The sequence below is a fragment of the Palaemon carinicauda genome, chromosome 10, assembly GCF_036898095.1.
Source record: "Palaemon carinicauda isolate YSFRI2023 chromosome 10, ASM3689809v2, whole genome shotgun sequence".
NCBI lineage: Eukaryota > Metazoa > Arthropoda > Malacostraca > Decapoda > Palaemonidae > Palaemon > Palaemon carinicauda.
Window position 1 is genome coordinate 65,625,862 of NC_090734.1, and position 12,500 is coordinate 65,638,361.

Sequence of the window (12,500 nt, forward strand, 5' to 3'; positions counted from 1 at the left end):
CAACAAGAAACTGAAATAGAGGTGACTGATGAAAGTGTAGAATATATAATAAAGCCAATGGCCTACCAATTGTTAAAATCCCCACTGGGGCCATTAATTTGGCTAAGAAAGTATCAACCTTATTGAAATCGTGACCACACAATGACCTTATTCCCCCACAGCCACCCACAATAAATAATGAAATGGACACAGATGATCTTAACAGGAAAAGAGTTCTAATTGACTCTGACTCCCTATATATCTGAACCAACGAATCTTACCTTTCACTAAGGAAACTGATTATCTTAAATTGCTACAGTTCCGTTATAAACAAGCCCTAAATCTAATTTATATCCAAGGTCCATCACGTCAAATTTTAGAATATATTCACAATATACAAGAACGTATCAAAATTTAATCTATTGAGCTAATTCATTCAACATGGGATACTCTGTTGAACAAATGTGAAGACACTTATAAAGACCCAGGAAAATTTTGGAGAATGATTAGGAATCTTTTAGGTTCATCTTCTCATCCCATAGCCTACATCATTAATAACATTGAGAAGATCTATTCTCACCAAGATCAAGAGGTGGTTTTCATAGACTTCTGGTCAAATATCTTTAGAATAGACCCAGAAGAAAATCTTAGGTTTGACCAACAACACGAGCAACATGTCATGGAGACAATCCGTGAACATGCTGATCGTATAATACCTTACGATACAGCAGATCTTGGGAGGCTTGATGAAGATGAAACCTTTCTGAAACCAATTCAACTCCAAGAAATTATCAAGGTGATAAAAAGTTTTAAAGACAAAGCTCCAGATCAATCTAAAGTTAATAAAATTATACTTAAACATCTACCTAATTCAATGCTCGTCTTTCTTTACAACATCTTTAATGAATCCTTAAGTATGGGTTACTAGCCAGAATTTTTCGAAAGAGCAATACTTCCTTTTGTAGGGAAAAAGGGCAAGGATCTAACTTCAGTCTCTCATTATAGACCAATATCCCTATTAGACACGCCTGGGAAAATACTTGAAAAGATCATAAAAGTAAGGTTTCAGGAGTTCCTGGATGACAATTTGCTCATATATAGCAATCAATTTGGGTTTACCCATGGTAAAGGGACCCAACTGGCAATAGTCAGATTATATGAATTTATAGCAGTAAAGAAAAGTCTAGGTTGTGGTTGTAACCTAATCTCAAGAGATGTCTGCCGGGCCTTTGATAAAGTATGGCATGAAGGCTTAAAATACAAACTGTTAGATGCACAATTGCCAGATTTAGCAATCAGGTTGCTATGCAACTTTTTAGATAACCGGGTTGCCATGATTAAAATTAAATATTTCATAGGGTCAGAGTTTCAATTGCTCTCAGGAGTTCCTCAGGGCAGAGTTCTCTCCCCTTCACTATACAACCTCTACATTAAAGACACCCCTCCCCCTATTGAAGGTTGCCTACAAATCATGTTTTCTGATGATCATACCCAAGTTATAACCTATCCTAACAAACATAAACTAATGCTACTGAGAAAGATGTGGTAAGGAAGAGGCCTTCTTGAGTCATCACATTACATATAAGGGTGTTCACCCCCTCCCCATAAGGTTATCAGTAGTACAGACGTTCCCCAGCATCAACTTCCAAGCATTGCAGGAATTCTTGGTCCTGGTTTATTATTATCACCAGTTATTGCCACCCATCGTCAGCACTCTTATCACCCTCTATGTATCGCTTAAGGGAAGGCCAAGAAACCAGGAGTGGGGCCCTCTTCAAGAGGCTTCCTTCTTCAACGCAAAAGAAATTCTTAATGAGGGTAATAGAGGGGTCGGAAATTATTTTTGAGCTACTAGTCCTGAAATGGCCTAATGGTATAATGGGTTAATCTTATTTTGTTATACAGTATATATGAACTTTTAAATTTGATCTAGGGTAAATTGACCCGCTGAATCCAAGTCTTATGAAGGCCAAACGTTAAATCATGAGCGTTTTACGTAAAATGCAAAAATCCAAAACGGCCGCCATTGGCCCTACCGAAAAATATGAGTTTGATATAACCGGACCATATTTGTGTGTAATAGGTCATTTCTTGGTATTTTCAAGCTCAGCAACTCATTTCTGAGGTTACTTTGACGATCTGAGCTGTTGCTGTACATCAAATCCATATGGTTACCATGAAAAAGTAAAAACATTTGATGTAAGATATTGTTGAATGTTAACCAAATAAGATTATTTTTTATAATAAATTTATCATAATTTTTAGTGTAAAGTTGTTTCTTTTGAACGGTAACAGTCCCGGGTCTCGGATTTTATGAGTTGCTACTTCAGATATGATCCAATAAACCTCATAATTGTACATGGTATTCATAGTTAAGCATTTCAGATTTAGATTTTGCAATATGGCTGGAGCTGAAATAAAAACCAACAGGTTTAGTGTGAGTAGTTAAGAAGTTTTTCCATTTATTTAAGTTTCCTAGCTATTAAGTTGCTAGTAATGTATTGAGTCGAAAGTGATATTCATATACATTGTTGTCATATCAGGTGAAGCATGGATTGCCTCATATGTGGTTCAAGCAAGCCTAAACTCATAAAATCTTTACGAGTCTCAAGTTTGGGAAGCACAGGTCATGAGGGTGGTGATGGCCTGTCTGACAGACTTGAGGATGGATCCAGTGCTTTCATGCGCCATATAAACTGTGTAAAAACATGTTGCTCAAAAACCCATATCGCTTGGGGAATGGAGAAGAAAATACCTGATGATTCTGAAAGTCAATCAAATGTGAAACACTTGGGAAGGCGCAACGTATTCTCATTCTGTGAACATTGTTTTATTCTCTAAAGAAATATGTGACATTGAGCGCCCAAGTAAAAACCCTTGAAAATGGAAGGAGGCTTACCTTTGCAGAACAGCAGATAGGAGAGGTTGGCATACATTCAAGGAAGCTATCTTCATGAGAACTGAATCAAGAGGAGATGTGTGGGGGCATGACGTTTCCTTTCGCATTGCTTCTTCAGTTAGTGATCTGTATGCAGATGATGTGTGTTATCACAAGAATTGTATGCCAAAGTTCTTCAGTAATCTTCCATCCAGTATGGAAACTACATGGATTGTGATTAAGCTTTAGCTGTACTTGTGAAGAAGATGCAATCAGGTCATTTGCATATGTGGAAAAATATCGAGTTACATAAGATGTACTCTGAACTTTAAGGCATGTGACTTTCCAGTCATCCCCTCATAGACTGTCCTAAGCAGAAGTTTTCACCTGAACTAATTATCGTCTGTTTCAGGGGTTACATACATCATTACCTTCAGGCATCACCTGTCCAACCAAATGCATTTGGTAAATGATACCAAAGACAATATTGAAAGAGAAATACAAGAATTGAGCAAGAGAATCCAATTAGAAAGTCTCACGCAACACCCTCTAACCTACCCCACGGGAGTGACACTGGAGCAAGTATCAGGTTAGTGTTACAACTATAATTAGGTTGTCTAATTTAATGGCACTTATAAACGTATGCATTGAATAGCATTCAAACTAAGAGCTAGGCAGCCTATTATCTTTTATATACATTTTTTCTTGTAGGTGACTGCAACCCTACTCTTCCGTCGTTGCTTGCAGCCACATCTCCAAAACTTGTTTCCATCATGGCCGCCACAATGGTTGGTCATAAGGTAAACAGCATCTCAACTGGTCAAACAACATTCCTCCAAATAGCATTGAGTGTCTTGCTTAATATTCAAAAAGGTATAATAGACCAACTTCATGAATTTGGGATAACATATGTTTCTGGATTTCTGCAGCAGTTTCAGTTGCCAGCAATCCTCGTGGAATGTCGCAGTTTAACATCAAAGATGACCAAATGCAAGTTGTGGCTGACAATTTTGGATACACAAATAAGTTCCCAGAATGAACAAGAATCAACTCACGTTTTGGCAATGATCATCACATCGTCAGGAGAACCAAAACCAGAATAAGTGGCTGGCACAATCGAAAACCTAACAATAAAGGGCCTCAAGCTCGAAGATACAGAGGCAAAGAACCTCAAACTGGAAGGTGTCCCTGTACAGCGCTATCATTGCAGCGAAAAACCTAATACGCCAGTTATGTATGTCAAACAGGTTGTGCCTACACTGCCATTTCTTGCGAGCAAGCAGTTGTCTCTGAACAATTTAGTTGTCTAAGATTTCCAGTTTTTTTACTGAAATTATAAACATCACAGACTGTCCAGAATATGGTGGATATAATACCAAGAAAGGACAACAAACAGGGGTGACAACCAGAGCCAAAATCAGGTGTAGCATACACACCCTTTCTTGACATGACTCCAGCAGAACCCGACACCATCAAAACAGCAATGGTTCGAGCTCCGTGCTTCACATCTCTCACCAGTCAAGAGTGGACAATCTTCACAAATGATCAGCAGCTGTGTCAGATAGCAGCTCGGTTAACAATGTAGGAGCTCTTCGCACATTGCACATCCCGATTTAGGGGAATGCATATGCTAATAAGTTTTGTTGGGTGTATTAGGTTTTAATGACAGTTAGAGGTCTTGAGGACATTCGGAGGTCACCCTTTGCCCTTTTACCTAAGCTTCTGTCTGGCAAAAGAAAATCCTCAAAATGTCAGAACTTTTCGCATTGTGGTGGAAGAACTAGTTCGTCCGCTGCTAACGCATGCTGAGCTTCTTGATAATTTGCATGATATGGTTGATGTCATCCAACTATTAGAAGCCAGAATTGAGTAAAGTAAGACAAAGAAACTGTGGGTAAAGTGCCTAATCAAACCTGTTTTCATCATGACGACGTTTGTACGGGGAGAAAGAGAAGGTGACTGGCCTCTTCATAGTTTTGCAGTAGTGAAAATGTGGCCATATTTCTTTTCTTCTGGACACTTCAACTATGCTTGTTATAGCCTTTACTACTTCCGCTCTATGCAACGCCTACTACCATCCATCCCGTAGAGGTTCATGATAGGTCAGCATGTGATGCATCACCAAGATGACCAGTGGAATGTGGTATGGTCCGATCTCTTCATTGAGACAACATATATAAGGTATGGTCATGGAGCTTCTGGTATTATTGGATCTAAACTAAATGAGTCTACTATGTCTGTCTGAGCACAATCTCTAAGCATTTTTAGGCAGATCAAGGCAGACTTAGAAGGAATGAAAAAGATCAAACAGTTATGAATATAAATGCAGTTGTTGAAAAGCACGCTTCAATTCTGCCCAACCGTCATGCTGCACATACATTAACTAGCTTTGATACTGTTTTTTTTTTCTTTCTGGAATAGGCAAAGCCACAGTTCTCAAAAAGTTGGTAGCGTCTGCTGGTGAACTGAAGGTTGGTGATATGGCAAGCTCACTAGATGAAATCATCAATTCATCCTTGGAATTTGTTTCAACCTTTTATGGACAGGAAACATTTGTTACACTGAGTCAGATGAGAAGCAGCGGTCTTTACAAAAAAGATAAGCATTAAAAGGCATACGGCTCCAAAGCTGAAATTTCTCCCACAATGGCGGGCTTTAAGCCCCACTGTCAACGAGCTCACTATCAAACTACTCTGTGGAAAACTGCAGGTATGCTAGTAACTCCATAAGATCTCAACCTGCTGGAATCAGGGTGGGAGATGAAAGCGTCGAAACTGCAGTCATTACACATACTCCTAGGTCAACTGGTTGCTCCAGACGAGTTCTCAACCTCGTGAATTGTCAGTGTAAATCTGGTTGTAAAACAGCTCTTTGTTCCTTCACCAAGTATTCACTGGCTTGCTCTAACTTCTGCAAATGTAGAGGACAAGCAATTTGTAACAACCTCATGAAAGTTATCACAGACAACAACAGTGATGAGTGAATTAGTATAAAAAAACTGCATCTGTAGTTGATATTAAATAATAGAAAATATGAAATGAAATCTTTATCGAGCATTTTTGTTATAAATATATGGCATTTGTTTTTCGTGTCAGAAAGTCTTATGATACCAGAAGCTAGTAATATAAAGAACATTATCTCGTATCTCCTAAAGACAAGCCTTAAATGAAGTATGTGTGTGGCCTAAATAAGAGGGACAGACTTCATTTTCTTGCAGCTAGAGAACACACCAAAGGCATTTTCATGAGCATTATTATGGTAACCATGGGGATTTGAGGTACAACAATATCTCAGATCGTACAAAAAACCCTAAAAATGAATACATCAGATTTGTATTCAGCGTGTCAATCTACCTTACAATCAGCTTTAAAGTTTATATACACACACACACACACACACACACACACACATATATATATATATATATATATATATATATATATATATATATATATATATATATATATATATATATATATATATATATATATATATATATAACAAATCAAGGTACCACCCACAGAATCCAAGACTATACAGTTTTGGGATTCACAGAGCTTGATTGTGTTCTTAACAGGAACCATTTCTCCAAATATTACTCGAATCGAATGAATATCTCCTTCCACACTTAAATAAGAAATAGATATATCGCTATTATTGAGCTATTGTAAGTTATATGAATTAGAATACAAACAATAATTTCACAAAGCAAAAATGTTTTCTAAGTTATTTTTCCAACTTAAGAAAAAATAATGAATGAAATTTTCACACAAAAATACATGAATTAAAAAAAAAATTAGAACAATGTCAAGATGAGACTCAGGAGGTATTGCTTGGAATACACCAGAATCAATTAATATTTAATTACTACATTAACATGAATGATAAAATCTGTTAAGGGGGATTCGTAGTATCAATACACTCACGATCACATGACTTCACTACAAATGTTTCTTCAGAACACTCCATCACTTTTCTTGCGTGAAAGCTTTTCACTGACTTTGAAATAAGGACATACTTAATAGAACCCTCCTTCTTCGATATGAATGAAGTTGTAAAAAATATAAAAAATAACGAAGTAACATAAACAGGCCTTTATAACAATGGTGCTCATGAAAAACTTAACGTAATAATAAACGGACAAAAACGTTTCGTACGCTAAATTTTTAGACAATGATTGGTCATTGATAATACCAGTTGTAGATCATACATATTGCAATTACTATACAACGTATCATAGAAAACCACTAATTATTAATATGAACATAGTTATTGAAAAATTTTTCTTACAAAATAACGATGTCAGTAGTCACTAGGGTCGAGATAAAAAAATTATGGGTGCATATGAACAAATAGAATCGCCTTATTACCCTATAAGAAAGCTTCCAATTGCCATAATCTTTCGTTTGGCAATGGATCAGATTTTTTGCAACGTAAAACTGATGAAATGGAATTGCTGTGGTACCAAATATTGCTATTTTTTATGACGACCATACACTTAACTGCTACTGCTCAACCTTTCCTGTGCCAACAGCATCACTGAAACACTCCACCAATGCCAATGAAGTAGCTGTAGGAATCTTACATGATCAAATGATCATTGGATTACCACGCACTTTGGCCTTCTTCACTGTAAAACTTTCCAAGGGGAAATCCAGCTACTCTACCTTTGATCGAGAAGTATTGGAAGTATACTGTATTTAGCTGATCATTACATCCGTGGTGGAAGGGCATGTCCTTCATCAGTTGCATGGACCTCATGCTCCTTGTGTGCACTCCTTCACTCAACCGTCCCACCTCTAATTCACCCATTAAGGGCAACCTCTCTCTGTCATCTTTGATTACAACTATACCATTCAACACAGCCATGGTAAACTGCATCATGTCTCCGACGTCTTATCCAGAGACACACTAGATCCATCCGATTGAGAATAGATTACAAGGCCTTGGTAAGACACAATAAAATGACCATAACCATCAAACCTGTAGGATATCTTGCAGGTGCCTCCATTGAGAAGATGTCACCATCAACGACTCCAACGCCACCCTCCTCTCTGACTTCAGTACAGGTGAGCCTTGTTCATATGGCATGGTATTGCTAAAGATGCAAAGGATTGGGTCTGCGTCTTCACTTTAGATCAAAATTCAAGATTGCATTCTACCTCAGTGTTTGCTCAAATTCACACTAAAGTGATTGATTCCGTAAGTGCATTAATATGTAGCAGCTTCCTCATGCACTGCTGTCTTAATTCAAAAATATATAAGATGGTGTGATTTGGTGTTAAAGAGCATATTACTTCTGATATGAGTGTCACTTTCACCTATCAGTTGTGGACATTATTAGGACATCTTCTCAGCATCACCCTCCAAACGACTACCCACTTACAAACCTGCAGCCACTGGAATGGTGGAGAATTTCCAACATCGCTCAAAGCTACCTTGTTGTCCAGCTGCACCGACTCTAGCGTGTTTCTAAAGTTTCCCTGGGTCCTCCTCAGACTCAGGACTAAATTCTAGAACATTACTGATTTTTCAGCAGCGAAAAAGATATATGGTAACCCATTGGTCCTCCATGCAAAATTTATTCTGTCTCTCACCTTCTCCAATGTAGACAAATTCATTCCCTATCATCAGACTTACAAGTCTCCAGGTAAGTAGCAAGTACCATATATATATATATATATATATATATATATATATATATATATATATATATATATATATATATATATATATATGCAGGTTGAGGCGGAACCGATTGAGCAGTTTTGAGGAGATATAAAAAAGTGATGGAGGTACATAGAGAACAGAATTTATTATTCTCGAGGTTACCATAACATACAACTTAGAAATCTTATGTACTGAAAATGATATCAGCAAGATGGCGGCCGTTAGCTGCAACACACTGTTGGAGTCGTTCTGTGAAGTTTCCTACAACACGTTCACACATACTGCGAGGTATGGCGTAAACCTCTTCAATAATCTGCTCCCTTACCTGTGGTAGGGTGTGAGGGTTACTTTCGAACACCTCTCTATCAGGTGTCCCCAAAGAAAGAAGTCTCAAATGCACAAATCAGGTGACCGGCGCAGGCCACACTAAATTACCCCTGAGACACACAAACGTCAGGGAAACATGTGTCTCAAAACATTAAATGAAATTCGGTCTGTGTGAATTGTAGCCCCATCCTGCTGGAACCACAGGTCCCCCAATCCTTCATTTTCAACAATCTCTTCCATTCTGGGCTGCAGGAAATTTTGCAACATGGCAACATAGCTTTCGGAATTCACAGTCACGGTTACTCTGTCCTCCTCAGAGAAGTATGGGCATATGACAAATTGTGAGATGGCACACCACACAATAAGTTCTGAGGAAAGTAGCAGTCTTTCCTGGATAACTTGGGGGTTATTATCAGCCCAGTAACGCAAATTTTGCTTATTTACAGCCCCACAGAGGTGAAAATGTGCATCATCACTACTGAAGAACGCTGCCTCTGGAGCAATCTTTTCAAGTATGTTCTCACACAGATTTTGGCAGTTGGCAAGGTCTGCTTTGCTCAATCATTGAGCCATCATCATTTTGTAGAGATGGAAATGCAAATCCATACGCAGAATCCTCATCAAACTGCGTGAGGAGATTTCCAAAGCAGCGGCATGCCGTCGTGAAGAATGTTTCGGCGACTGGATGATGGCTGCTTTCACCCTCTCGACATTTTCTGGTGTTCTAATGGGCCTGCATCGGCCATGTGCTCTTCTTAGTGTGCTACCAGTTGCCTCCAACTACGTAACCCAGGACCGAATTGTGTTTGCCGGAGGAACAGCATTGTTGCGTGGATTATTGAACCGTCGTGGAAAAACTCTTTACGTTGCAATTTCAGATTGATTGTTCTCAAAATATGTGCGCACAGCAAAGCCATGATGGGCTCCCGTCTACACCATGTCCGCTACTCAAATGGGGATGTCTGAGGAGCGGAACAAAACCACCCGAAACCCCGTACCCTCCCGTCTCCCCGAGCATTGACTCCTCAAAACTGCTCAATCGGTTCTGCCCCACCCTGTATATATATATATATATATATATATATATATATATATATATATATATATATATATATATATATATATATATATATATATATATATATATATACATTAACAACACGTATATATCATGCATACATGTGAAATGGCATTAAAAAAACGTTAGCTATAACCAGATATGGAAATATTTAGAAAAATCCATTTCAAAAGCTAAAAGCCTTTGATATTGCAGCATCTTGGACGATTAGAAAATAAAACTTATGAAAATCTTTACCCAGTGAGGTCAGCTACCTACCAGTTATGATGACTTTCACTTCAGTAAATATTCAGATAATTCTGATATCATTGAAAAGATTATGGGATAAGGGGATGTTATCAATCCAATTTCTTTTATTCCTGAAGATATATATATATATATATATATATATATATATATATATATATATATATATATATATATATATATATATATATATATACATATATATATATTTATACATATATACATATATATACATATATATACACATACATATATATATATGTATATATATATATATATATATATATATATATATATATATATATATATATATATATATATATACATATATATATATATATATATATATATATATATATATATATATATATATATATATGTATGTATATATATATATATATATATATATATATATATATATATATATATATATATACACGCACACACACACACACACACATATATATATATATATATATATATATATATATATATATATATATATATATATATATATATATACACGCACACACACACACACACACACACACACACACATATATATATATATATATATATATATATATATATATATATATATATATATATATATATATATATATATATATATATATATATTGCTGGGTTTTAAACTGTCCACTACACGGACATAATGGTTACACAAAACTACTTGCATGGATTACCATCTTATAGCTCATTTTCTTTTGATACCCACAGGCAAAAGAATTGTACAGAAGCAGAAAGGATAATGTTAAAAGAGTTGATAGTCATAGAAAACAGTCAAAATTGAGCATCCATTATTAAATGCTTAGCTTCAAACCTACTGATTAAGCTGTCTGTTTGCAGGCATATGGTAGATCTGTTTTGATACAAAGCTCATTTAAGAATGTAAATGTATGTGTATGTACTTAATTATATGCATTTGCGTGAAATTTTAAGCATCTGAATATTGAATCGCGAATATATGGTATCATGCGTTTATAGTAAACGGGATCTAAAATTTCTAAAACCTTATATTACTGCTAAAATAGAATCAAAATATTATATTAGAGAACAATTATATAAGAAAAATTTATCAATATACTCACACTTTGGATGAATTACTCCTGTTCTGTTGATGTTTTCTCTTCCAATGCAAACTAATTGTTCACAACTGCCTGTGTAAGCGATGCCATTCAATGGAAGGTTACTGCTTTCTAATTCATTCTTGTTGTTATAATATTCTGTATCCCAGCTCGCAGTGCCATTAATACTATCATCCCACCAAGGGAACCTATAATAATAGTATATATATTCCCAATATATCCCTCGTTTGCGTCTTGACATCGTGGTGCCTACAGTAGGGAATGTGCTTGATAGAATATCCGACTCTGTTGACGTGGTCCAAAGGTTGTCTGTTGACGAGCTCTGTGCAGATGTGGTTACTGTTTCGTATTGTAGTTTGTAGTATATATTGGAGCAGCCTAGTGAGAAAATGAAGCGAATGCGTAGAATTACTAAGCATATATTCCTGAAATGAGATTGTTTAGAATTATTCTTCATAGAGTGTACATATCCTTGATATCCATATTTACATTTAAATCTACTTAAAAAGGTAGTTCTATTGAGGCGATAATTTTGAGGAACCATTATTCATCAATAGACAGAGTGTACTATGTTTAACGCATTCATTTCTTTAATGTGACTCCATTTCTTTATAAATCTTATGATTCAATAGACACTCTCTCTCTCTGTCTCTCTCTCTCTCTCTCTCTCTCTCTCTCTCTCTCTCTCTCTCTCTCTCTCTCTCTCTCTCTCTCTCTGCAGTGAAACGTCCGTTCATCTGGGTTCAAAAGTTATTTTGGTAAAAAAGACTTTTGATCTACGGGTTGGAAATAAAATGATTTTTATGGGTAGACTTTGTAAAGTAAATATCTGCTTTGCACATCGTCAGTGAAGTATAAATTACACGAATAATCATAGTCAAACAAGGAAAATAAGAACCAAAATATTCACAATGATATGAATTTGCAAAGGGAAAATAATTTAAGATAAGCCTCTTTTTTTTAAGTTTTATCAACTGTCATAATTTGTTGAATAAAAAGAGCACTGATATCAGTAAAGTAATAAAATATTCAAGAAAGCATTATCATTTGGATGAACTTCCTCGGGACAAAAAGCCTAAGATGCTAAGAAATGCCAAACAATAATAGAAATAGTCTGTATTTTATTCGATGAAAAAGTATAGCTCTGGACTTAAATATTTCAATGTATAAATTAAATTCCTGTAAAATTGTTCATGAAAAGATAACAATCTAATAT

The 12,500-nt window shown here is 36.1% G+C and overlaps 1 protein-coding gene across 2 annotated transcripts in view; it reads right to left on the reverse strand.

Moving 5' to 3' along the window:
* The window catches only part of LOC137648622 (uncharacterized), a 448,032-nt gene that overhangs the window by 236,103 nt on the left and 199,429 nt on the right, over positions 1-12,500 (reverse strand). For both annotated transcript variants that reach the window (XM_068381561.1, XM_068381562.1), the window contains exon 10: positions 11,288-11,662. In XM_068381561.1, the coding sequence (XP_068237662.1) occupies positions 11,288-11,662 (375 nt within the window). The remainder of the gene's footprint in view (positions 1-11,287; positions 11,663-12,500) is intronic.